The sequence below is a fragment of the Anabas testudineus genome, chromosome 6 (genome assembly GCF_900324465.2).
Source record: "Anabas testudineus chromosome 6, fAnaTes1.2, whole genome shotgun sequence".
NCBI classification, from domain to species: domain Eukaryota; kingdom Metazoa; phylum Chordata; class Actinopteri; order Anabantiformes; family Anabantidae; genus Anabas; species Anabas testudineus.
Genome location: NC_046615.1, coordinates 16,455,457 through 16,482,951, shown reverse-complemented (window position 1 = coordinate 16,482,951; position 27,495 = coordinate 16,455,457). Strand labels below are relative to the sequence as shown.

Genomic DNA, 27,495 nt, shown 5'->3' with positions numbered 1-27,495 from the left:
GAAGGTTGTGATTTTTGACAAATCCAACTGGGTTTGACAAATTGGGTCAACAGCACAGTTGAGCTTTATTTAGGACTGCAGGTCCTCTGACACTCCCCAACAGCTGTTGTGAAAGTGTGTGAGCTTGTTTGTGTGGGTGTGTATGTGTGTGTCTGTACGCTCTAATTCTTCTGATCGTTCAACTTTGGTAAGCTAACAACTCTATCTATTGCTTGGACCAGGTAGCTGTCCTGCCACTCTTAAACTAACTGAGAACAACAGCCAGTAGTAGAAGAGCTGAAGAGCTAAAATAGAGTCGTTAAATGTTAAAGTTCATAAATAGCAAGACGATTTGAAAGACTGCTGCAGACAGTCTCGCATTTGAAGTGACACAATGGTACTTCCCAAACTCGAGAAATAGCATGTGCTATGTTAGAATACAGTGAATATAGTTTAACAGACAAAGTAAATAAAAAACTACTCTAGTTTAGTTAACTACTTAGAAGTCTAAACTATATTACACGTGTACACGTGATACAAAAACAGAAACTAGAGTCCAGATGGGGGAAATGCAGAAAGCTAAACACTCTGTGATTTGAACATTTGCTTATAAATAATTCAAATAACATCTGATATATTCAAGTTTAGTTTTATGAGATTAAAAACGTGGACCCAGAGGAAAGAAATTTTACTTCACTGTTTCTCTGTGTATATTGCAGAATGACAACAAGGCTTCTTGAATCTGCAATGTAAGAAAACTACCAGTGAGCTACTGCAAACTGTTGTTCGACTGCAATTTCACATGCATGTAGTTCACTAATCCGTAACACTGGTCGTTGATTTCCACTTGCTTTCACACTTGTATAGTGTGCTCATTGTTAATGAAATTATTACAATATACTTTAACAGAGACATCAAACATATTTGATGATAAAAAGATACACACTGAAGCAGGAACCTTTATATTATATCAGTAAAGGCTTGTTAGTCATATTACACTTAAAGAGAATAAAATATGTGAATCCCCACAGGAAATCACAGCCACAATGACTCTCCAGTGGACGGCTGTGGCTTTCTTCCTCTATGCAGAGATAGCAGTCAACCTCATCTTGTGTATACCTTTCATATCAGCACAGAGGTAATGCAGCCCAGCCACATACTCATGGCCAGATTCATGTGCAGCAGTCCATTTTTTAAATCAAAAATAAAAAGTGTCTTGTGCAAATGTGTGATTGTAAGTTTGGTAATTCAAGAGGAAGTTCACACAAATCACCAGCAGAGTGCATCAATGTCCTTTCTACAGTAGGGAACTCCTTCATGACTGACAGTGTATTTCTACCCTTTTTTCAGATGGCGTTTGATTTTCAGCTGGAGAATATGGAACTGGTTGTCTCCATATTGGAACAAATGCTTCTTTACTATGATCCTGGTCCTTATTGTTCTTTTCCTTGGTAAGCAATCTGCTGTGAGTCAGAGACAATCTGCTGTGAGTGACAGACAACATGTTATCTGTCCAGCCCAGCTTCAAGGTTTCTGTTCTCCCTCAGATGCTCTTCGTGAGGTGCAGAAGTACTCGGGTCCTGAGCCCATGCAAGATGTCAAGGTGAACCCCAATTTGTATGACCACATCCACATGAAGCTGTTCAGAGCCCAGAGGAACCTCTACATATCTGGCTTCTCTCTCTTCCTCTGGCTGTAAGTGAAATTTATTTCCACATTCACAGATTAAAGAGAACTACTTTATCATTGCACACAACAGACCTCTTGCTTATTCAACCATAACAATTCACAAATCCTGGGGTCTTGTCTTGTTTTATCCTGCCTTTACGCTTCTGGTTCTTGTCTTTTCCTGTCTTGTGAATTTGTCACAGTGTCACGCATCGGATCATCACCTTGCTAAACCAGGTTGCTGCCACCTTGGTGGACAGCGCAGGCCTTCAGGCGCAGGTGGATTGTGCCGTCAGAGCAGCCAGGCAGCACCAGGAGGACAACCTAATGCTTCAACAAGTGAGCCTGTTTTTCTTTTGTCTTAGACAGCCAATGCATTTCGGTTTCTTTCACCCAATAAGCACTATCTACCAGTAAAACATAACTTTGACTTTTTAGTAGTACTGTTAACATTAATTCACATTCTACTTTTCACAGACTGCTGTTTTTGTAATTTCTGATTTGTATGTCTTCTGTTGTCTGATGGTGAAATTAACAATTTAAGCTTGATAATTAGTTTCACCCCTTTGTGTTCAGACTCTCCTGGAGGATGAAAAATCCATGTCAGCAAAAAACCACCAACTGAAACTGGAGGTTGAGAAGCTGGCAGGACAGCTAAAGGCTGCAGAGAAAGGTGAGTAAATATCACTGCATTCTCACATGGTACTCGGCTGCCATACATTTAATTTCATACATAAACCAAATAATAATAATAATTATTATTATGATAATGAGAAAGTAATCATTCATAAACAGAGCAGGGTCCAACGTAGGTCCCTTCTTGCATATACTGTACATGCTAGGTGTTGTATTAAGAGAATTCTTAGGGTCAGTGATGTTGCAGCTGTTTACATGTGTAGCATTGTTTGTGTGTTTAGCTGTGCACACGTCTCATGCTGAAGTGGAGGCTATGAAGAAGCAGACAAAAGGTCTGGCACAAGAGTATGACAGACTACTGAGGGAACACCATCAACTCCAGGTAACAGACACCAGAAGACGTGGCTGCAACACAATCATACAACTCTTATATTCTACACCCTTCTAATGCTGGAGGTTTTAATGGTTTCATATTATTCCATCCACAGAATCTCCAGAGAGCTGAAGACAAAAAAGACCAGTAACCCTAGAAATACAGTGGAGGCTTTTCATGTGTTATGAAACCTCTGTCTATAGATTAATGTTTTTCTCATTGTACTTTTTTATGAAATTAAACAAACAGTAGATGCTGAATGTTGTTACCGAACTCAATGTTTAATATTGATAATACCTGACAAGTACTTAAGTGTTTTTATTATTCTAAAATTATTTTAAGGAGTTCAATTTGTCATCTGTGCTAACATTCTGCTTTCACTAGGTTGAATGCTTTTGTTGAATGCTGAATACCTCTGTCACACAGTTATGTTTTTAACCCAAACCAAAGCAGTTTGGGACTTTCTGAGAGGGGTGAGAGGGCTTCATAGACTTTCTGTAATAGTAGTACAGTGGTATGGCATATCACAAATGCAAAAATAAAAACACACAAAAAAATAGTTTTTTATGGTTGTTCTAAATAGAGACATGAAAGATCAGAATTTTTTATGTTATTATTTTAGGCATTTGTTTACACTCTTGACTTAGATGAAGATCAGATCACATTTTATGATAAATTAATGTAGAAAACCATGAAATTCCAAAAGGTTCACATAGTTTTTCTTTCTGTATATTCTGAATGTCAAAATATCTTAACCTTTTTTTTAACCATTTTAATTATAATTATAAAGACAAATATTGAAAGTACAGCACAGTTACATTTTTTTCTAAAAAAATTGTTTGATCATGAAAAAGAACCACACAAATTTATACATTGCTGAAATAGCCTGTTTTGTTTATAAAACAACTCATCAGATATTGTACATCTACACAAATCCTGTACAAATATATACTTTCTGTGCTATGAAAAGTGTCCACAGTGTTTGTTCCTCTATACAGACGAGGTGTTCAATAGACCCAAATCAGAAGAGGAGGCTCACAAGTGAGTTTCTCTGTCAGGACTAGAGTCCAGGGTCAGAATAAACTGTTCACAGTGTATGGAGCTGTTCTCTTCTTTCCTCAGTGACTCTGACTCTGCACTTCCATCAGTCAGAGCATTTTTCTCCTCCATCTCAACATGTCTTTTGAGTAGAGCAAAGCACAGAATACAAAAGAAGAATGAAACTGTCCTCAAGCCCAATGTCAGGCCCAGGTACACTATCCTGTGAAAAAGCATAGTGTTAGGATAAAAATTGGGTGAATACATTTATTTTTGAGAACTTTCAAAGTTTCCAAATCACATAAAGTTTTATTTACCTATAAGCTGTGGTGTTATATATCCTGCATGCTCCTCTTCCTCCACACGTCTTATATCCCCATTTGAGGCAGGTTGTATCAATTATGGCTCCAAAGTATATTGGGGCAGGTATTCCAGCTGTTGTATAAATAAAAAAAAAAAAAAAAATGTGTTGCAGTAAAAAAGATAATAAGAGATGAATAGTAGTATTAATAATTTGAGATGAATAGAAATACTAAATAGATTCTCACCAAGTGTGCGTGTTGCCAGAGTGTGGATTCCAAGTGCAAGGCATTTCAGCTCAGGTTTAATGCACCTGTAGGAACAAGACTGAGGCGTTAACAGAGATCTAACTTTTCAATATTAACATACTATTTGTACAGTTGGACATCAAAGGACACTACAACTAAACAGTAGATTGGTAATGTGCTTAAGGTAAAAGAGTAAAAAAATGCACTGAAGCGCATTTCTAATTTCTTTCTTAGTGTTTTTAAAAATAAAATATCTTCACTGATGACACTGAAACCTATGGAAGCGATTAAAATCTCTGAAAACATGTGAAAAGCAATGAATCAGTGAGTCCTTGGTCACAGCCACCCACAAGTCAGTTGTTGACAGACCTGACGAGCAGCATAAAGCCAGGTGTTCCCCCAAGAGAGATGATGAAGGAACTGAGGACAGAAAGTGCCAGGAAGTATGGAAAGATTTTGTCACAGCTTTCTCTGATTGGACATTGGCCTAGAGTGGCCGTCAGGTTGCCTGATTGGGTATCAGCCAGTGCCACACACCTGCAATTGCCAAAAACCTAACAGAGGAAAAAATAACAAGATGCTTTGTTTGTTAGCAACAGTTACTTTACTATGTAATAAGAAACATGGACATGTCAAAGGTGGTAGCACAGGTCTAACCGTGTTTCTGCCAGCCCCAGAGGAGGAGGTGCATCCAGCCAAGCACGGGGACACGTAGGTGATCCCGTTCTCGCCACACACCGGATCCCACTCTCTTCTTGAACACAAGCAACCCGAATTACAGTCGGAGAAGAGAGACGGCTCCTGATAAGACAAACCCTCCACTCTGCATGAAGAAAGTGCATATGTAACTGACAGCTCGCATGAAAAATACATCAAGAAGTCATGACCATTACTGTGCATGGAATATGAAAGAGGGGCGCAGAAAGGCAACACAAAAGGAACCACAGGAAATAAGTCAGCAGTATGAGTAATTGTATTGAAAAAACATTTCTACAAACTTAGCTCCATCTTCTGACTGGTAACATTTCACGGTGATATGATGGAAATGCATTTGGCCAGTACATACCCCGTATATGAAACAGTGATGCCTGCCACCTTGGAGTTCTCACAGCCCATGGCTAAAAAAAAGAGTGAAAGGAAGTAGCCCAGCAGGGAGGTCCCAAAAGCAAATTTAGCTGCACCCATGATACCAAGCTTGCACTTCTTCATGACAATCCCTCCAGAGAACATCCCAAGGGCCACAGCTGGGATGTTGATCATGCCTAGACAAACCACAAAATACAACAAGATCAGTGGAAACAACTCCTACAAGCAACATCAGGCAGCAACATGGCTTTCAAAGGGGGATCAAAGTCAGAACACTCATTTATATCAAAGTAGACTCATTCAAATTTCATGTAAAGTGAACACAAGTCATATCATGAAAGATGAAAATGACTTTTGATGCGTGAGAGAATATGCGATGCATTCCTCATCGTCCAACACTCTCTTAACTCATTCCCTTATGTGGATACAAAGAGCTTTGCTTTTACATTGTTTCTGATTCCTTCAGATTGACCTTATAATTGGTCTCATTCATTTGGGTGCTTTTTTAATCAGTGCCTGTCATTTCAGAGTTTCCAACAACTGCAGTAAACCTAGCTGTCATCTTAAGTAAGCTCCAGAGTTTACTTAAGAGAGTTGTGGTGCCGGAGCATAAAAAATTAATCAAAAGCTGGTTCATGAAACACTTCCAATGACCAACCAGCTCACATTCTTTGAATCCTTCAATACCTTCCAATCAGCAAAGCAACACAGATTTTGATCAAGCTTGTAACTCATCTACAAAGATGAAAAATCACTGGGTAAAAATAACAAAACAAGGTAAACATTGTGAATTATCAGAATAGTCGGCTTACCCATGAGAAAATTGGCTTTTGATGCTGATTGGCCATAGTGTTGCTCAATGTATTTGGGTTTGTATGTGACCATCCCAATGAGAGAGTTGAACTGAATGATGGTCACACATAAGTAGATCATGTAAACAGGATTTCCGAGGAGGCTCTTTAGTGTGGGAACAAACTCTGCAGGAGGAGGTTTAAATTAATTAGCACCACTTCTTCAAACACATCTGAGCAATTCAGTGCATTTTTATGCCTTCATTACAAAAAGTGGAGAAATTACAGTAAATGGGCAAAGAAAAGAAAATGCAACATGAATCCTACATGAGTGCAGATTTGTGAGTGATTTATAGATTTATTGTGGTAGAAATATTCTGGGTCGAATGTCAGTGTAAAAATACTGTATTAGCAGTTAGCATTAAAATCGCTGTACTTAATAGTCATTGCGAGCATGAACATGTTTCGTACCCTTGGCCATCTGATGTAAATCAGCCGGCTCCTCAGATCTGAACTTGTGCTCCATGGTCGGGAAATCTTTGATAAACCTGGTTTGCTCTGGAGTGCAGTTAGTGTCATGTTTATCCACAGGCATTGGCAGTGATTTGGGCAGGAACCAGAAAGGAACAGCAGACATGAGAGTTATGGTACCGGTGATGAGGTAGCCCAGCCACCATGCACCCACCCAGCGGGCATCACTAGGTGTAATAGTCACAGTCTCTGCAAAAAGATCAAACAGCAACAAATCAAGAACAAAACGTCACCAAACCTTTTCAGCAGTTTAATAATGAACTATTAATTATCACATTACAGTTACTTGCTTTTGTTATAGTAGCTTACTCACCCATATCCACATAACCAATATCAACATAGATTTTGGCACAGAGTGACCCCAGCAGATACCCAAACACAGGACCAATAATTGATACAGTTTGAACACAACCTGTAAAACACAATAAAGAAAGGCATGTTTGTTTAGATGCAACCTTCACCTAGTAACTACTGTGCTAACAACTCATTCCTGTTTACCATAGTTTCTGGTTTGACTGGATGTAAAATGGTTTCATTATGAACACAAAATAAAATAATCATTTTTAAAATGAAGTAATGTTAATCTCAGTATCTAAATCTACTGACAAAGACAGTGTGTAGAGTTCATTACCAATATACAGGGCAGTATTCTCAGATTGTGTATAATCATCAATGTAGGAGATTCCCAAAGGCTGTACTGGAGTCTCTCCAATCCCACGAAGAACATTTCCCAGAAACACATAGATCCACAGTGAAACACTGGACTCTCGCTCACAGCCTACAGTTCAGAGTGAGAATTTATAGTACAAATGTTCAGAAACTATAAAAAATCTTCTGGACACAGCAAATGTTCCAGTCTTACCTCTGGAGGGCAGTATAGAGGGCCTGTCACCTGTCCTGGTGGACTCTGGGGAACCTTCTGGACATGGAGAGAGGCTGCTGGTTGAATTCACTGAAGATCTAATTGATGTTTCAATCTTGTAGCTGCATACAAAATACCAATGTGACTGTTAAACAAGGGAAGGAACAAAGCATCAGGTATCGTTAGATACTCAGGCACAGATACTGCATTGTGTTCAATAATTACATGGATGAACAGCAACACATGCATAGTGTGCAGGTGCAGCACACTTCATGCCTACCGGTCGTTGATGAAATGTGGCATGGCGATTAAGAAGGTCCCAAAAGACATCAAGACGCATCCAATTGAGATGATCTTGGGTCGGTGGAGCTTGGCACCAAAATGGCTCACAAAGGCAATCACTAACAAATTCCCTACAGGGCAGAGATGGTACAGGGGAGACTGGGATGAATCAAAAGCATTAAAAATGAGACTCACCGAAGAGAAGCGCTTTTCTGAATACAGTTTTTATATACATTGAAACTTTTCCAAAGGAAGAAACACAGCGGAGTGATTTATCTGTCAGAAGAACTACTGTACTGTAGTGACAAAGCTGACGAGCCTTCAAGAGCTACTCGTAGTCAAGGAGAAAAGTCTTTGCATTCACACATTCATACAATACAATACATAAGGTAGACCTTTCATCAGAGACATATTGGGAAACAGTCCACAGCTTGTTCATGACATTTATTTGTTCTCCAAAACTCTTTGGGCTTGTTTATGTGTCATACACAACCATGTGTGACTCAGTCTACCTCATATTTACCAAAGGTATACACCTAATGGCACAGGGGACATAGTCTTGGCCTAGTTGCAGAAGCATCTATATTTAGGTTGAAATATATGCATTAATAGTCAGAGTACATAGAGATATACAGACAAAAAAGATGAACCTACCTATTTCAAAGCTCCCATCTATGATGCCAATCAGATAACTGGGAATGTCAAATCTCCTTTCTAATTGTGTAATTGTGCTCTTCATGTAGCTGCCAGATAAAGCTTTGGCAAAGTAGGCAAAGGACAAAGCTGCGAGAAACATCTGCAAAGACATAGAAAGAAAACACAAGACTGTGTTAAACAAAGTGAGCCTGAAGTGTTCCACCTCTCCACTTTATGTCAACAGATATATTATATCTGTAATCTGCCTTTTTATTATAATTAACAGTGTTATTAGTATTTTCCTTTTGAATTTAGATTCAACTGCAACTCAGTAAACTGAGCACAATGGAAAACAAAACTCTCTCTAAATGAGTGAGTACTAAGTGTGTGTGTCTACGTGTGACATGGATTTGCAGCTACAGTAGACATTTGTAGGAAAGCTGTCAATGTGCTGGTGACGCTCAGGACAGAGGGTGTAACGAGTTCCTGCCTCCTTTTCCTTGGTCACCTGTGGCCACCGGCAGTCGCTAACAAAGGGGGGATTAGGGAAGCCACTCGCACTGGGATACAGACACATCCACTGCACTATGAGATGACGGACCAACATGCGGCATAATTGGAAACAGGTGAGAGGTAACTGTAGCCTGCAGTCTAAGGATTGAAAATAGCCCAAGCTTGAAAGAGACACGTGCCACCGACCAGCCCACACGCGCATTATTATGCTTTTATTAAATCTCTTACTATGATCAACCCAGCTGAGAAATTTGTGTGGTGAATGGACAATATTTAATTAGTAAAAATACAATAGGTTACATACAACTGTATGTATGCATGTATACAATAGTTACATACTGCAGTAATAGCAGAAAACCCATGTTTTGTCATATTCCTTGTGTCAGCAGCAATTTAAATAGTGACTGGTGAAGTATTAGGCCTTTGGGTATAACCGTATGTTATACTGGCATCCAAAAGAAACAGAAAATCCTAATCAAAAGTCGGATATATGGAAACACCAGTGACGCCAAATCTTACAGCAGTGCACACGGCTTCGATTTTACACCTCGGCGATGCTTTAAGGCATGTGAACTGTAATCCCTTTTGTCAGTGGCCTTTCAAAGCCTGTCCAATCAGAATACAGCTGAGCAAGAGGCTTAACAACAAAGACATCTCTGAGCTTCAAGAGGTACTGTTTAATATTAGTTTGATGTAAAAATACGTGTGCAGTGACTTGTTAAAACATTTCTTGTTATACAGTAGATTAGATAAATCCAATATGTCTGGGCTATGTGTTATATATGTTAGACTGACTATCATATATAGACAATCCTAAGAAACCAGATCAAACATTTCTGCCAAATTTGATAAACAATTATTGCATTTTTTTTCTTGCAGCCTCATTTCATCAGCTGCAGTCTCCGTAGAGTGAGTGATGACAAGATGAACAGACTGCAAACCGACTTCGCATCAACCACTGCCAATCATTTGTGGGGAGCTAAGAGGGAAAAGTGGAGCTATGACAACTATCTGGGTGGTCCTCAGCTCATTAATACATCTGTCAATATGAGCACAAGCGTCTCTCATGCCAAGCGCATAATTACCATTCATACCAGTGAATCTAACTGGATATAATCCGTCTACAGGAATGCTGTGGTAATGTGGGTCTCATATGGCAACATTACTGTGATTAATACATTTTTATTTAGTCCTCACAATGTCATTTAAAACATGTAAGTGAATACATCTTTTTAAACCAAAGTTGAATTTTGGAATTATGATTTTTTTTGATGAGTTCACCAATGCTAAAAAAACTACAAAACTACAAAACATATGTTTTGCTGTGATAAAAGTGTAGTTTGTCCTGATTAAACCATATACAGTTGTAATATATACAGAGGTAAAGTGTCTTTACATGTTTGTTCGAAATCTAAAATAAATCTAAAATATGTCTATATGACGTCACAACAATCTTACAGCTTCTTCTATCAGATTAGATTTGTATGTGAGTTATAGTAAAACAAATGTACAATATGTGGAATAACCTTAATCCTGCATGACGTGTACTACAAGCAGACTACAATCCCGTCTATAGATGAACAAGTGAATGTTGTATCACAAGCACCACGCTAAAAGGTTCACAGCAGGATTATCATGCACAGAAAAAAAAAAACACACACACACGGACAAAAAAAAGCAGCATGACCAGAGTTCCTTATTGTCGCTTGTATTTACCCAAGAATTCCACTAAGCAGCTTTTTAATTGTTGTCCAATGTGCTTCTTAATCCAATAGAGAAGTACAAACCCTCCGTTCTGACCTCTTTTACTTAAGCACAAACGTTTTCTGAGGACTTTTTCACAGGGATTTAATACACAGTCCAAAGGGCACAATGAGCTGCTGCACTCAACACCTTCCAAGTTCATTAACTAGACCTTCCACAAACATATACAAGGACACACATCTGTTCTGTCTTTTGTATGCAAGTGCTTTAGATATGTGTGCTGTGTGTTAGTCACATGACTTAAAAACTAGCACGTGAGCCCTACATGCTTATAGGGCCTGTATATGCAGACTGAAACACTACTTACAGTACCGCACATATTCCTATGATCGTTCTACAGTATGTTATACAGATAAAGGTGTTTCATATACATAAGAATAATTACTGAAATAATCTTTAAAATGTGAAAACAGAATACCTTTAGATTGGGCTGGCAGGAGTTTTTCACTGCAGAGGAGTTAGGGCTGTCTAGAGTCCAGCTGCCTGTTGGCGTGTTGTCCATTTTCTTCATGGCAGCCTCCAACTGTACTGTATGTAGCCTGAGCTGTGGTTCCTCTTTAGATGATTTACTGTGTGCCGTCCTCACTCACACACTGCTGGAAGGAATTCAGATTTAGAGATCAGCACAGACAGCAAGTTATTATAGGCTTGCGTTTTAGGAGTAGCATGTTCCTCGCACCATGTGAACCGCTGGTGCACTGATACCAAATCCACTGTAATTAACTCCACTGACAATTTCTGTGGGCTCTTGTGGTTATGTGCCTGCGCTTTTAAGACAGGTTTTCAAGTCAGTCTTAAACAATAGTCAGGTGTTCATATGAACACTGAATCAGGTTTGACCTGCTGTAACTATTCCTCTGTCGCTGCCCTCAGAGAGACGGTTTCTAAGTGACCAAGGAAAATCCACAGTCCTGCCTCTCTGTAAAATGTGTTATCTGATAGATGATATACTGAAAGGCAAGTTACCACATTAAATAACTATCTTCCAATATTGCAGCCTTTTCAGTGGAAACTCATTTCACTTTACTATTACACTGCCACTCAAAATAACAAACAGTGTCCAGGTACTGTGGATGCAAAGATGGACTTTTACACTAAAAGCCTTTAACATAGGAACATATTGACTTAAATGACTACTAGATGTCCTTACTGTTTTCCTCCTATTCCTGTTTCCTTATCTCATTCTGCCCTGCTGTGATTCCCAAGCTCCCACATCCACTTAAACACCTGTCCTCTGTAAATTTAAACCTTTTTCCTCTGCTCTTACATTGTTGACTGTCTTTGTGAGTATTTCATGCGCTTTAAACTGTAGATTCTGGTTCTTGCCATTTGTCTGTTCGTGGTCTGTTTTCTATACTGAATCTGTTCCTGTACCTGTCTATTTATCTTAGTTGCCTAACTGCCTGTCAGCCTTGAGTATGCTTGCCCTTATTAAAGTAACTTTATTACATCTGCCTGTCTGGCTGCATTTAGGTCATCCCTGTGCTATAGACCAGTCATGACAGGTTTCAATATGGAACGTAAATATAATTTAATGCAAGGCCAAGCAGAAGAAGCACCTCTGTGCATTTTCTCAAACATCAGTGATGAGATTGCAGATAACGATTCTATGAATTTCTTACTGGAGGTTAAGTTGATGACTTATAATTAATGACTCCTAACTGTATTCACACTAAATTTAACATATAGGTCAATTAGACCTACATTAACAGCACATAGTGCACTCAAGGGCCTTTTGGGAAATAAAAATATGACTTAAAAAGACTTTAACTACTTAACAACGTGACGTAGGAGATACAGAGAAATGACTCTCATCCCGTAAAGGACACTGGTCACAGCTGAATGTGTGGAAAAATGAAAACAGGACAGTGTTTTACTATTCTGGAAGTATAAGAAATATTAATTTGACATAATAATCTACGTAATCATCATCATTATATCATGTTCACAAATGCTCTGAAGAAGTCACAAGGCCATTTTTCTTTAGTTCAGGTCGGACCGAAAACAAAAAACCTGAGACATCCTGCAGTGATGAGTCATTTTGTAAAATGAATTTCATTTTATTCAATTGTTCGAATAAGCTTCTCAATAGCTGTGATTATACTAAGAGCTCTATTTAGTGAAATATAATTCCTAGATGAGCTGTAAACGAGGAATGGAATGAACCCAAAGATGACTTGTGTTTGCATCAAGTCTCTTTGGTTTGATGTTTAGAAAGATGACGAAAAGTGAGCAGAGCTGTGCCACTGTTTAAAAGTCAGGCTGTTTATTCAGTGACATGACAACTCCCCGTGGATCTCTCCTCTTTGCACTGCACCACAGTATGGATTTGAACTGCAGTGAGATTCAAACTCCAGATGCATGGGGCTTTTATTATGATTGTGATTATTATTACAGCTTACCTACCAATTACAGCTGCACATAGAGAGAAGAACCATTAACCCCAGGAGAACAATGGCTTTCGGTAACAAACCTAAACTGGATCACACATAGAAAAATACACCATCTGAATTATATTTTAGAGAAAACTACAATCTACAAACGGATACAGTGGCCTACATAAGTATTAACAGAGTGGCAGCAAAGTGCACAGAGCTACAGTAGGATAGGTCTGTCACTACTTACTAATTAAAGCAAGTAGATTTTGTCATATATCACTTATGTAATATGCTTATATTCATATTGCAGTTAGTTTAGTAATATAAACGTTGCGTAGGTGGGAGAAGGTGAATGCTGTAACTGTAAAAGTTATTCAGTCCTTCATTTTAGGCTGAAAATAAGTGAGGTTTGGTCCAAGAGAGGCTGTTTATTGACCAGAGGCACACTTCAGACAAAGTTGCTCATTCCAGTCCTGACAGAAGGGAAGGAGGGCTTCGTAAAGGACAGTGCACAACATCACAAATGTAAATTCTTTCATGACTCAGATCTCTGTTGTTTGAGGAGGTTCCTCAGTGCATCTCAGTGATTTTTACATATGTGCTCCAAGCTAAATAATATTAGTTAGTTTCATCTAAAACTCCCTGTATCTTCATGACATGATGGATTCTTTGACATGATCTTTTTCTGTGGCGACAAACTGATACAAGGTCTCTTACAGCCTACATGTAGCAGCAGACAGCCTGATCTAATAATCAGAAATAATTTATCATCCTTTCAAAGACATGGCTGACTTCCCGATCCCAATTCCTGACAGTAATGAGTGGCTCGCTAAGCTTTGCACTGTAGACGAACACAAATCACAGTTTTTGGGGGAAGCATTTCAAAGAGAGACAAACAAACAAGCGATGAGGAGGTGACAAGAGTAAACAGGTGCTGCGTAATCAACGCAGCATCGGTGACGTGGTGTCTCTTGAATTACTGCTCAGAGCTCAGGCTCTCAGGTGAATTCATCAATGCACACTGAGAGTCGACATAAGGTTTCTCTGGACTCTGCAAATCCCCTGCTGGTTCCGGGGACTTGCGCACAGGTTTCAGGCTTTGTTGATGCAGAGTTGCTGCTTCACTGACACTGGGATATTTTTGGGTCCATTAATCTGCAGTTGTGAGAGTCGTCACATCGAAGCTACCTCACTAAACCCCACGCTTTAAAATCATTGAACCCAGCATCCGCACGATTTTTCACTGACAGTGGATCATTACTAAAAAAAAAAAGAACATCATGATACTTACCCAACTCGCTGCTCCAAACCTCGACGTCCCTAAGTTGCAATTTAAAATAAACACAGATGCGCAGCTGATGTCCTGCTGTTGCACTGAAATGCCCAATCCGCATTAAATAAGACTCTTGTCATCAGGTTTTCTAGTCATACTGTACAAGCTGCTCGACAGCGGAGAACAGTGCGTTTCACTGAAAACAGACAGGGTGTATACTGAGCACAGTGACGCACACGTGATGCGCTACAGAGAGCTGCAAAAAACTACTTGCTATTTCCCATCTTCTGGAAGATGAAAGCGGAGGAGTGTCATGTGAAACATCTGCACACCTGCAGCATGCTGTGGCATCATCACTGTTCCCTTCATGTTGCCCAGATAACATAATGTGCTCCTCTAAGCCTCCTGCAGCATGTGATGTTTTCAGCTGTCAAAGATGGCTCTGGTATTAGAAAATGCTAAGCAACTGCAGATTACTCACACTCATAATGGGGACACATGTAAATGCTTTATCATCACTGACTCACTGGGTTGATAACATTATCTAACTCTCCTCCTACGTTGATAATAAAGTCACAAAATGTGGCTCAGTAGGAAACTGTGGAAGTCACAGAGAGAACAAACACCGTCTCACTGAATTCAGCTTCATTAAAGTTATTCAGTAAGGCACCAAAAATAGGCTCGCATAAAATGAAGATTCTCGTTTCAAAATGGAGTTCAGTGGCTTCCCTGAAAATTAATTAGACCATCAAGTGAACTCGCCTCGACCCCAAAAAGTTTTGGAGAGAAGTTGACAAATGATGGGGTGCATTACAGGACAAAATGCAAATTGTTTTACACAGAACAGATTGTTGACCTGTCTTCTAATGTGTGCAGACAGAAAGTAAAAAACATGCATAAACTAGAAGGTACAAATGCACCATTAATGCTCGGCCCCCCCGATAAAGATGCATCATTTGATAAGGTCATAATTCCCCTGTTGAGCCTACTGACACACCAGGAGGCCAGACCTCATTACTCGGGTTCCTCTGTTACCATGGAGATAACTGGTCTAAACACAGCATATCCACTTGTTAGAAATATGTCCACACGTTTCTCTGTGGCTCCACGAGTATAGGTTAACAGAATCTATTAAACGTTCAAAATGAGATGCAGAATTGGCCAAAGTGCTAAAATGCTCTATTTTAATATCTGCTCCTGATACGTCCGACTCTTTTCCAGGACGTAAACCTGCAAAAGAAGATGATACTGGAGTTTTTACACATAACATAATTTAATATATTTAATTTAATTTAGTTAAAATTTCAACTGGAGCTACAGACACAGGCCAATGGGCTGATTCTACAGTGACACAGGTGAAATTTAGTGTTAGGGTTAGATTGCAATGTCAGTATAAATGTTCAAGAGTAAAGCATTGAATGGTGTATTAAATGTATTAAGTAAAATAAACCATCAGTAATGTAGTAGAGCGAATCAAATACAAATCCAGGTACTTGATTAAAGTGAAGCACACAGCTGTTCTGCAGTTGTTCTGTAAATATAGATGAAGCAAAGGGTAGCATGGGAAACTGGAAAGGCTTCTTTAAACCAATCGTATCATGAAATTCTTACAAATATCTAATACTAATGTTTTTTTGTTATTTCAAATGTACATCTGAGCAGAGAAACAAAGCTTTTAGTTATGTTGTATGTTAGTGCACTGGGTTTTACTGTACATGAGTCTGCTGCAGATGGACAATCATCATCTTTCCCTTCCTCATTTTCTTCCTCTTCTCGTTCTGTCATTTCATGTAATCTCTTCCCTCTGTGGTGTTCTCTGTTTGTCATGTTATCTCCTGCCTAGTCCCTTCTCTTTTCCCATTTCTCTGATGGTTCGTATCCTGTGAAGACAGGGGTCAGGATGGGAAAAATGTAATGCTGGCTATGATTGACAGCTGTAAGACAGCTTGCTGCATAGTGCCTAGAAATTCTTTTTCCATTTGTGTTTTGCATTGCACATCAGTCCAACTACTGTCCCCTACAGTAGTCAAGCTATGACAGGATCTAATAGTTAAAATGAGATTACACATGCTGCTCATATTAGATTACATGTCAGGAGCACGTGGTCAATACAGTATAACAAAGCTAAGATCAATAAAGGTTTAACGTGGAGTGATATTTACACAACTTTATTCTATCATAGCTATTATATACCACATGTGGATCATTGTCCCTCTTGACTATCATGTGTATCATATGTGTCATATATCATATGGTTGTTAAACTGTTAAACTGATGCATTGACACTGAGATGAGATCTCCATAGACACCGTAGAAATGTTATGGATTTGTAAAGGTAAATGGCACTAAAATCACATCACGTCATGTGATTTGACCAACATTAAGACAGGTAACACTGTTATTACTGAAGCAGCTTTAGCCTCCTGTACATTACAGTCATTGTTAATGTAGTTTCATTTTAGTGAAGTTGGTGTGGTTGTAAAACAAAGAGAAGCTCTGACTTCATCTTCAGATCCAGCAGCACCTCTCTCAGAATCGTATCGAAGCTGTTTCATCCACATATGCAACACTTTCTATGACGCTCTTCTTCTCCACGCTGCTCAGTTGCAGGGCAAGCCCCTCTTTACCGGTCCCTGTAGATCCACCCTTTGGGACGCCAGGGGGACAGATTTTGTTTTGCACACTCATACTGTTGAATAAATCTCACACCAAAAAAGAGGAAGCACAAACATTAGTTTATAAACATTATGTAACACATAGATATTATATACCTGTATAGCTATATTTTATATATAGGAAAATCTAGCAAAATATCTACTATATTAAGTAAAATCTACTTCAAAGACAGACAGTGCTCAGAGAGACATGTGAGAAATGTGCTTGTAACACGATGTATGCCTCAGTTGTTTCAGTCTCAACATCCCCCGATTGTAATATATAAGATTTAATTAATATACAGCAGATAATAATAATTATCTACATTTACTGCATACACTGAAGTATGCAGTGTTCACATACTGAACTGCATTAAAGCTGGTTTGTGTACGTTCAAGTCTTTACCACTCAGTTTCGAGGCACAAAAATGTTCTGATCAAGATTCTAAATGTCTATTAAACTAATTAAACAACAACACAACAAAGACGCAAGGATACCACAGAAATGATAGTCTTGTAATTCAATGTATTCACATTACAACATCCACATGGTTCAGTTTGTGACAACTTCTAATGATCTTCAAATATATTCACTGTATGATACATAATACCAATATAGGCACTTCCAGTAAGTCTGGCAATATTGAAGCTACAGTATAGTGTCTAAATTACAAAATGGTAAAAATAAATAATGTATATCTAAAAGAGTTTTTGTAGTTTTAAAATTTCTTTACTGTACAGCATATATGTTCATTGTACAAAATGGAGCATCAACCTGCAAGGAAATTCACTATTTTACTTTCACAAATACTGTGTATTTGGACATAGTCTTCCTTGTGTAAGTATTAGTACATGTGGTAAGTGCAAGGTACTAGTGAGAAGAACGCAATTAATTATTTAATTGTGTGTCAGCTATATAAAAATACTCATCTCATTTTTGTTTACATCATTGTAAAGCTTGTTTGGTTCCCATGGTTACACATATGCTACACACATGACTAAGTATGATAAAGAAATCAATTAAGACATAAAAATACACTATTTAAACTGATATACTGTATCATCTCTGACTGGAAATGGAGGAAAAATGCATACAATGTCCACTCTAAAAAAGAAATGTGACTGCCAACATATTATTATTATAGTGGACAGAATCTCACCACCTTTAAAGATGAGAGAAATAATGTGATCACTGCTCTGCTACTGTAGGCAGAGAGCATCTCAGATCTGCAGGTTAAGCAGTACATAGATCAAAGAGGAAGCACAAGGAGAAATATGCGATAGGACCTACTGTGAATAACAATTTTCAATAGAGCAACTGAGAAGAGTCGAAGAACTTCTTCTACTGCATCACTTTACCCTTCATCACTTCACAATCTCTACTTGTGAGTAAAAGTAGTATTCCTTTCTCGTCAGCAGTACGAGCTACAGTACTGTCGTCGAATACAGGACAGAGTTACCCTAGAGAGGCCAGTGGAAGAATTTAAATAGACACAAACACACTTTCTTGCTCTCACAAACATGCACTATACTGTATATATACATTCACAAAGTCGGAGCTGAAATGGTAACTAGGAATGGAAGTGACATCATCCTGATGATACATAGAAAATCTGTTTTTTCAAGTTCTGGGTTCTTCTTTTCTAGCTCTCCTATATAACATTGTTGATCCCCTCCATGGTGATACCTCATTAGGATTTTGAAAAGCGGAATAAAATAGGTACATTGTGTCTGTAACAATGATTGTACCTCTTTAGAGATGAACTGCAGGCAACATACAGGAAAGAGAAGACATGTTGTATATACAGTAAGATTCAATGGGTGTGCATGATCGTCATAGAAAATGAAGGTTGTTCAGTATTAAAGTTGCTGGTCTGGCTGTTCTGGACGGGTATAATGTTTGGGATAAATGTGTCTCAGTTTAATGCCAATTATCTTTAATCTGAACACAGACTGTTGCAGAGTCAGGGCAGCAGTAAACAGGGCATCACGGATGTAGAGTGCTTTTTTATCATAGCCAGGAACACTGCGTGGTGAAACAATGTACTAATAGAGAAATATCTGTATTTTAAAATGTAGTTTTAATCGTCTCTATCTATAGGTTGTGGTGTTTTGCTCTGCTTTTTGCAGATCTGTTTAAAGACATATGATTATGGAGCGTAGCAGTGGTGCAGTATAACATACTAACACATTTGAGATTAAGATGTGCAAGTAGGTCATGAGAACTCGACAAGATTAGTAGTAGATAATTCATTACATATTTGGCTCACTGCACTACGTGACAGTAAGTTGACTTGTTAACTGAGTGTACAGCACTTTACTTATTCTCATAGTCACGATCCACTTACAGTGTCGCAAACACTTCTTCTATGAACATGTGAATTATTAAAGGAAAGTGCAATATTCATCAGAGACATTTTGCATCCCACTCTAAGCCCACGCCACAATGTTTACCTCATGGCTCAGCTGAATGTATGGATTGACTCACCTGACTTTGAGTCTTAATGAAAACTTTATGTTATGTATGTTTTATTTAGAGCCATGTTATTTACTGGCATCACATGAACCATTCATGTTTTAGAAATGATTTTTTTTTCTACTGTATGTTGTAGTTATTGCAAGGCTGTCTTTCTATTTAACATCATTAGTTCCCTGTCTGTTTATCACATACTGCTACTTACTGTATGAAATAAAAAAAAAGGATGGTACACACAATCTTAGGCCATCATTTGGCTTCCATCGACTATCACTACCTCGGCTATGAGATCATTTTAAGCACAGGAAGAAACAAAAATATCTGTAGCTGAATTTTCCTAGTCTGTGTTTTTAACTTACAGACTCACAGGTGATACCGATGTTTACTTTGATCTTCAACAGTTTCCTAAGGGTTAAAGGTCAGTTAATTAGAAGATGCTTAAATACCTGCAGTAAAAGTGCTGTAGAGTTGAACACAGCACATTCAGTTATATAGTCAGGGAGTCAAAAGCCATAAGAAGACAAAAGCTCTTCTTATGGCCATTTTTAAATAGATTATGACGTCTTGTTTTTATATAATATTTAATGACTGCACAGTTATGTGTTGTTGTACCTTTAATTCACACTTTGGTAGTGTTAGCTCATGTTCCATACTCCCTTTTTGGTCTTTTCGCAGCACAGACTGATTTCTAACATCCCACTGTTGCTTTGTTAATGAAGACCTCTATGGTAAAATAAATGATATTCTGAACCCTTTACTGACCACTATAGCAGTTACCTTAGGAGTGGATACCAGAGATGACACAAATAATAAGTAATCTGTTGAATATTTCAATGTCCTGTACAGAAAAATTATGCATATAAACGCAAAAATTTAAACGCACAGACACACCAACGCATGTGCATACAGAATGTTAAGTGTCAAGCCTCCCTCCTTGAACCAATACAGCTACAGAAAATGGTGGAACCTACAGAATTTGGCAAGAAATGCAGAACATAAAGTGTATAAATATTTTGTATGCTAAAGCCCGTGGGTAAGTGATTAATTTTGGCAGAAGTTAAAAGGAAGAAAGATAACACCAATGTTCCTCATTTGATTCACTCCCTTTATAATCCATATATAGAAAAAAAACATATTATGGTCCACTCGAGAGCTCAAAAACTCGCTAAAATTAAAACACAAGTACAAGTAACTGTGATGTCTATATATAATTGCATTCAGAAAATAATTATGTATAAATTGGCAGCAAATCTCTGCAGTCCTGTGTTACCACGTTGGGTTGAGGTCTGTGCAATCAGTCTTCCTCTTCTCTTGACAGTAGCAAAAGAGTCTGTATCCCAAAGTACACCAATAATCCCGTATTGCATTATGGAAAGTTCCTTTAAATGTTTGGTGAGACCAGAAATTCAGATAAATGTGTAAAGCACAAATTTTCCCACCCTGTTTTTTTTTTCTATATAGGCACACATTTCCCAAACATCTACAGTGTTGTGTCTAAGTGATGTGCTGGCAAAAACAGGAGTCAGTTGATAGGATAAGAAAAAACTAAATACTTTTTCATGTCCTTGCCCTGACTGATGCCATTATTCCCAAGGATTGTTTTACTCTGGGTCCCCCTCCACTAGTTCCTCTGAAGGTTCAGGGCCTTCCTGTGGAGACATGGGCCATTCTGGCTCCTCCATTCCTTCTTCCGGATCCTCTCCTTCTACCATCTCCTCTCTGCTGCCTGGTTCCTCATCCTCTTCATGAATAGCCAGAATAGACTCAGCTACATTGTTTAAATGAGCAGACTCTGCTCCTTGGCCCTGTTTCTGGGTCTCTGCTGAGATCACCTTCTTCCACATCTCATGATTCTCCAGCAGGTGCTGGGTAATCTGGCAAAAGGCTTTCCTCCTCTTCTTGGGAGCTGCTTTCTCTAAAATCACAAACAAGCCACCATATGTTTAATTTAAACTCACGCTGGTTAGAGGTTGACAGTAAAAGTGCTTCCTTTTGGCTTCTCAAAAGAGCATCTAAATTAAACAGCTATGTTTAACAATCTTACATAATCTGAATGAGTTTTCATTGTTAAGTAGTCAAAACTGGTTAATGTTGGTATTAAAATATATCATTTTGCATGGTCAAATCTATGAAAAGTCAATAGTAAATGAATGTATACAATACCAGGCATTAGAGACAACGCCAATGTTTTAGACCATCGTGCTTACGTGATGTTTCTGAGCTGGTGGATGTGTCTTCCTCTGCAGTATCCTCCTCATCCTCCTCTTCATTCTCCAAGATCTCTGGCTCATCTGTCTCTGGGTTGGGTTCCACCCATCGTCCAGGTATCAGGCATGCTGAGTCGTAGGAGTTGCACAGTGGTCCCACAATGTGTGTGATGAACGACTCCTGGAGTTTGGCCAACTGTGGTGCTGCTCGGTCCATGAAGGGGCTGATAGGAAGGCCTAGACTGGACTCCTCATCACCCTACATGAAGCATGGCCCAGATTAGTGCAAAATGATTAATAGCTGAATGAACACGAAGGCATGGCATGATTCGTTTTTGTTTTGAGAATTTAAAATGTTGTTGTGTCCGCAGCATCAGAGAACCGAAGCCGAAGAAAATTATTCGTTGTACTTTAACTAAATGACTAAATAGATTAGGTGAAGATAGATATTAAAATCAGTACATTATCCCATGTTAATAATCTACTGAAACACATATTTTAAATGAGAGAAAAGCATTTGTGAGAGTCATAACAGCCTAAAGAATACATGATGATAGTGGGAAGGCGACAGAGCAGCTGCACGTGTGCCTACAGTATGACGTCCGTATGAAAGTGACCGAACAACAGCTATTACAAGGCTTCCTGGTTGCCATGGTAACTGAGTCCAAGTGTTATTCCATACAAAATACAGTAAAAAAGGCCTCTGTCCCTGCTGTGGACTGTGGATGTAAAACACAATGACTCATCCATAGGCGGGATATCAGATGGATCCGATCTGCAATTTGATGGAATGTCTTGACAGGTGGGAAAAACAAGGGGAAGAGGAGCAGTGAGAGCTAACCCTAACCTGAACATGCTCTGTATTGAGTTTGATTGCTTTCTTCATTTTTCAAGGTTGTTAAACTCTCAATTCAGTGTAATCAGAGGCTACTTCACATGAATGACATTTGCCGCTCCTACATCACCATACTGTATCTAGCAGCAACCCACCTATGGTCAGATAAGAGAATTAGCTGCTTCTGTGGGGCTCCTGTATTCTGTGTCCCCCTCCAATAGACTCCATGGTGGCTTGTAACAATCTGGCTGTGTCACCTAGCCAATGTAGCAAGGTCCAAACGGGCCTGAGCATGTTGTGCTTGACCATTAGGCAATTAGCAGAGATTAGTAGCCATGTAGTGCCAAGGGGACATAATGCATTGCAGGTCATTGTGAGCCACCATCTGTGACCCATATGAACCCTGATCACAGATTCTATTTTCTGCATGACTCCATTCTGTAGCTATGCAAATTTAAATGAGTCAAGTCACACAATTTCATGCGTATAAGACATAAATGTAATTTTTTTTGCTTGTTCTTACAGCAAAGATTTCAGGATACCTTTAGTATCTTTACTTTACAAATACATGAACAGATACATAAATCCTTTCTCATATAATGACAGCTCCTCATACAATAACAGCTCTCAGAGGGAAAACAGTATCTTAATGTCTTTAAAAAAAAAAAAAACTAACTAGAAAACTTTGAAATTCTTGTGCATCATACCTCACACGGTTTGTGTTGCTGTGTTCCCTCTAGATACAAACATGACAGTACATTGATCTGTATACAAATTAGCTGTCACGACTCACACACCTGTTCATAGAACTCGTTGACAATACCCTCTGTCCATTGAAGATGCAGCTCCTTGCATTTCAGAGGTCCATTGATGTCAGCCAGTTTAATGCACATCTGGCAGACCAGCAACCTGTCATTCTCATTGGACCAATCGATACCTGCAGATTCATCACCCACCTAGAGGATCAACAGATAGATGCACTGACATTCAACATACTCAAACATGTTGACAGACACAGCATGGGGTCTGTAGATATTATGTAAATGTGACACCATCGATTTGCTGTTCAAAGAGTGTGTATTCATATCGGTGCCTAAAGGCTTTACTCATCTTGGAGAAGACAAAGAGCAACACTGAAATGCACTTTGAGACTTCGGATAAAAGATATGAGGTCTCAAGTCTTTTTAATTGTAGCTACCACCTGTATTAACAGGCACATATGCAGACGTCTTCTAGCGAACACTTTATTTCAAAAGGTAACGGTTGTAATCATTATGCTTTGAATATCATTCTGTAAGACATCACTAGTTGTGAAATAGTTCTCTGGATTGAATAAGCATTTTTTTAACATTCCTAGTTATGTTTAATAAGATTCAGACCCAGATATGAAAGACTGCTGACAACCAGATTTTTATTATTCTAACCTAATAACCCAGGAAGCTGAGGAGATCATGTGCAAGTGTAGCAAAACATGATGGGTACTTCACAGAAGGCTATTTTGCTTCCAGGAAGAGCTGAGCAGGGTGCACTACAGTGAGAAACATTGCTTTACTTTTACTGCCAAGACAGCTAGTTAATTGGTAGCTGACAGGCCTGGCTGTTGAGCAGTACCCCTGTACTAATACTTACGATGGAAAAACCCGAGACCATCAAATCCAAAGTCAACAATCTGTCTGCACTTAACAAGTTCTTGAAAAGCTCCAGGGTGCTATGCGTTGTTTACTTGAGCAGAACATATCTTCACCAAGTGCTGCAATGTTCTGCACAAACAGACCCGTTCCTTGAAAACCACTGCATGGTCCCTTTTCAACAAATCGTATTTTGCATATGAAAAGAGTCGAGGTATAAATAAACCTGACTGTAGCACCTCAACAAAATACAACTGACTCAAAAACTGTAATACTACTAACATGTCCCCAATACAATTCATTATTCAGTCAATCTGATGCTAGATATTCATAAATTGAAATAAACAATGTTTCTAAGTTGATAATTTTGTTTATTTATGTCATCATCATATCGAAAAACTCTCTTTCAATATTCAATATCAAACATTTACACTTTCAGAATTACCTTGGCATTAAACTCAGCTAGAAAGTCAAAGTGCTTCTTCAGATCGGTGGCCAGTATGGCTTCAATGACCAGGAAACGGAAACGCTTGAACTCCACATGGTCTAGGTTAACAAGGAAGTTGTACTCTGGCTGCGACATGAAAAGGTTCCAGGCTGAGGCAGCGTGGTGGTTCTCCAGGACGGATCGGTCGTTGTAGAGCACTGCCTACAAACACATCCAAAAACCTCACATTTAAAATCAACAATTACAAAATCTAATTCAACAATGTATGCAAATACAGTGCAGTAAAGAGGTATAAAAAGTGAGAGTAAATAATGTACACGATTCCAATTTATTACAGCCAGTGGTACAAATTATGTTAGAGAAAAGCTGTATTTCTGTATCAAGACACCCTGGTGAAATGAAAACCTTCTTATCTCAGCCTAGGTGAATGGCATAGGTACCTGTGGGGCACTGGTGGCTACAAGAAAAGCGTTGGTCCGCCCAGGATGGTCATAGTCGTGCATTGCGGCGGCCACATAAAGAGCCATGAGCTCCAGAGCAGGTATGAGGCCTGATAAGCAGCCATAACCATCTTCTGACACAGTGTAGGTCTTTGAAACCAGGAAGCCCATATGACTGTGTGTTATTCCACTGTCAGAGTCTAGCCACAGGGGAACAGACAAAGTAAAGAGGGTGGCAGATTTTACGCAAACACATATACTGTACTTTCATGTGCATATGCCTAAACTCACACATGCGCATGCACTCCAGAGCACACACACAGAAATACACATTCAAATCCACTTATGTGTGGATCAAAGGGATGGCCCTAGTAAGGCATACAAATGAGGTTATGGAAATATGGGTGAGAGGGAACTCTAATCTGTCAGCAATTTCATGCTGTTCTAGACTTCAAATAGTGTTTGGTACTTAAATGCCAATGCCAAAAGCCTGAGTAAGATAAGACAAACTATGAGTAGGATAAGAACACACTCTCCTGCAGGTTTGATGCACTGGCATTAATAAGGTAGCTCACGGTGAGGCTGAAGGCAGATGGAAAAATCAAAATAAAAAAGTCCAGCTTACTTGGAAGAAAATCTTTCCAATCATAAATGGCTTAGAAAAATTTGAAAAACAACAATGCATGGTAACATCATTTATTCTTACATGACGACTTGGAACAGATGGATTCACTTACACACCAGCAGCCACACTACGACATGCACATGTCTGTATGAAGGTACCAATAGACACACCTGAGTCACTGGCAGAGCCGTGGTCAGTTATGAGGCTGGGCAGGCCGGGTACAGCCTGTGTTGTGAGGTACCAGACTGCATGAAGCACATCTGTAGCGTGGACCCTGTTGTGATCTGGGTCAAGAGAGAAAACAAGTCTCCTCAGTGTGTGTGTGGAGTACTGCCCAGCAGAGTGCACTGTTGGGCTGCTCATGTATCTTCTAACAATGTAAATGCTGCATACAGTGAGATGTGACTAACACTGGAAAATTGTATAATATTTCCCTCTAGTGGCTGATTTCATTGTTACAGCTGCAAACATGGTTATCAGAACATGTATGAACAAGGATGAGGGAGATGCTCAAGCTTACATGGTATGTCTCTGTAACCATTCTCAAGGGCATGGAAGTAGTTCATGAATTCTTTCACAGGGATCTTAAATGTCTCAAACAGGCCAGTGTCTTCAAAGAGCCTGTAAGAGACCTGATACACAAAGATTAAATTGTCAAAGAGCCCGGGAACATCATCGGTTGATTAACATTTCACAAATGTTACAATAATTATACAAGCTTCATTTATAAATGTTAAGTAACACAGTATCACAGATCTGCGTGTTTTCTTGGCACACAGCCTGAGTCTCAGCTAAAAACACTGGACTGTGCTCACCTGACTGAGGATCCGTCCACATTTCCCATTGGTTTTCTCCATCAAGCTGAAGATGGGGAAGTTCCAATTGTTTAACTGACTCATCAGAGGCTCCAAGTCCTCCATTACTAAAGGCTCTGGAGCCAGAATTGGTTTGTCCTGTTCAAGTGACACATAGCAAAAAGTGGTTAGGACAAAAATACCGTATGTACTGTTCCAGTAGGACTAGGAATGCTTCTTGAAAAAAGTGCACTAATGTGACTGAAGGCAGACTGCCTGGTCGTACTGTACCTCAGGAGGTATTAGTGGGTGGAGGATAACATTCTGTGCAGGGTTTTTTCCTTCTTCTGTGTCCTCCTCTGTATGTGCTAAATCACTGCTGTCACTGTGGTTGGCTTCGTGGGTGCTGTCGTAGTCTGATGACACAACAACTTGGTCCTCTGTCATTAAAAGAAGGAACAAAAAGATGTCACACTGTTGGCCAAGGAAAACTCCAGTGTTAATCTCTTTCTAGTGACGCTTTGTCCTGATACCATGAGGTGTTTTCGGTGGAAAATTCACTTCTCTGGTATATATATTTGTCCTAGCCCTGGTTTGTTCCAGCTGGTTATCTACACAGTTCTGAGTTTGAAGGTCACGGTGAGGCAAGTCTTGGTTGTGCATTTATATCATCAGAGAAGAATGTCTAACACCAATGCATAATGGATTACAGAACAGCAGAACGTTCGTTTTATTTTCATTTGAGTGTCTACAGTTTATTTTACTATTTATATCCATGCACTGTCCATGCTGCTCGGAGGCAACGATAGCGATGCTTAAAAGAAAGAAGACTGAAGGCATACCTGACCGAGGCATCCTGTCTCCTTTGTCGATAGAGCCCTCGCCATGGCTCAGTCTGATGTATGGTCTCCCACAGCTGTAGAAAAAGGAGTTTTACAAGTTAGAACAAGTGTAAAAGAGCATGTTTCATTTATCCATGGTGCATTCGCTATGACGCTTGCAAATGGTGCTGTGCTAAACATCCTCTATA

At 39.2% G+C, this 27,495-nt stretch overlaps 3 protein-coding genes across 5 annotated transcripts in view; 1 reads left to right on the top strand and 2 right to left on the bottom strand.

Moving 5' to 3' along the window:
- The first annotated feature begins 1,016 nt into the window (after positions 1-1,016).
- LOC113166161 (B-cell receptor-associated protein 29-like) lies at positions 1,017-3,133 on the top strand. Its single transcript, XM_026366132.1, has 7 exons — positions 1,017-1,117; positions 1,330-1,430; positions 1,527-1,674; positions 1,851-1,986; positions 2,224-2,320; positions 2,565-2,665; positions 2,772-3,133. Exons 1-7 carry the CDS (start codon positions 1,026-1,028, stop codon positions 2,805-2,807), a joined length of 711 nt encoding a protein of 236 aa, XP_026221917.1. The 5' UTR covers positions 1,017-1,025; the 3' UTR covers positions 2,808-3,133.
- A 256-nt stretch (positions 3,134-3,389) lies between these two features.
- LOC113165975 (solute carrier organic anion transporter family member 1C1-like) lies at positions 3,390-14,532 on the bottom strand. Of its 2 annotated transcripts, XM_026365827.1 has the most exons (15): positions 14,377-14,532; positions 11,126-11,303; positions 8,449-8,590; positions 7,793-7,925; positions 7,513-7,634; positions 7,282-7,428; positions 6,964-7,062; positions 6,591-6,839; positions 6,141-6,305; positions 5,309-5,504; positions 4,900-5,065; positions 4,612-4,796; positions 4,243-4,307; positions 4,012-4,129; positions 3,390-3,917 (listed from the first exon to the last, which is right to left on the bottom strand). In XM_026365827.1, exons 2-15 carry the CDS (start codon positions 11,216-11,218, stop codon positions 3,692-3,694), a joined length of 2,106 nt encoding a protein of 701 aa, XP_026221612.1. In that variant the 5' UTR covers positions 11,219-11,303; positions 14,377-14,532; the 3' UTR covers positions 3,390-3,691. The 2 variants fall into 2 exon arrangements, with proteins under 2 accessions (XP_026221612.1, XP_026221611.1); XM_026365826.1 differs by lacking the exons at positions 8,449-8,590; positions 11,126-11,303; positions 14,377-14,532 and having other exon boundaries at positions 7,513-7,657; positions 7,793-7,871.
- Positions 14,533-17,521: 2,989 nt separating this feature from the next.
- The window catches only part of LOC113166137 (cGMP-inhibited 3',5'-cyclic phosphodiesterase A-like), a 62,779-nt gene continuing 52,805 nt past the window's right edge, over positions 17,522-27,495 (bottom strand). For both annotated transcript variants that reach the window (XM_026366101.1, XM_026366102.1), the window contains 10 exons: positions 27,308-27,381; positions 26,757-26,905; positions 26,487-26,624; positions 26,192-26,303; positions 25,842-25,955; positions 25,047-25,246; positions 24,604-24,807; positions 23,328-23,486; positions 21,696-21,954; positions 17,522-21,403 (listed from right to left, as the gene is read on the bottom strand). In XM_026366101.1, coding sequence (XP_026221886.1) covers positions 21,090-21,403; positions 21,696-21,954; positions 23,328-23,486; positions 24,604-24,807; positions 25,047-25,246; positions 25,842-25,955; positions 26,192-26,303; positions 26,487-26,624; positions 26,757-26,905; positions 27,308-27,381 — 1,723 coding nt within the window. In that variant the 3' untranslated portion in view covers positions 17,522-21,089. The remainder of the gene's footprint in view (positions 21,404-21,695; positions 21,955-23,327; positions 23,487-24,603; positions 24,808-25,046; positions 25,247-25,841; positions 25,956-26,191; positions 26,304-26,486; positions 26,625-26,756; positions 26,906-27,307; positions 27,382-27,495) is intronic.

Bases quoted from the DNA above. Each gene is read 5' to 3' on its own strand.
- LOC113166161 (XM_026366132.1), top strand. From the start codon at position 1,026: ATGACTCTCCAGTGGACGGCTGTGGCTTTCTTCCTCTATGCAGAGATA. The intron at 2,321-2,564 runs GTGAGTAAATAT...TTGTGTGTTTAG, and splicing joins GCTAAAGGCTGCAGAGAAAG to CTGTGCACACGTCTCATGCT. The intron at 2,666-2,771 runs GTAACAGACACC...TTCCATCCACAG, and splicing joins GGGAACACCATCAACTCCAG to AATCTCCAGAGAGCTGAAGA.
- LOC113165975 (XM_026365827.1), bottom strand. From the start codon at position 11,218: ATGAAGAAAATGGACAACACGCCAACAGGCAGCTGGACTCTAGACAGC. The intron at 7,429-7,512 runs GTAAGACTGGAA...TCTGAACTGTAG, and splicing joins CTCTATACTGCCCTCCAGAG to GCTGTGAGCGAGAGTCCAGT. The intron at 4,797-4,899 runs GTTAGACCTGTG...TTCCTCTGTTAG, and splicing joins CTGGGGCTGGCAGAAACACG to GTTTTTGGCAATTGCAGGTG.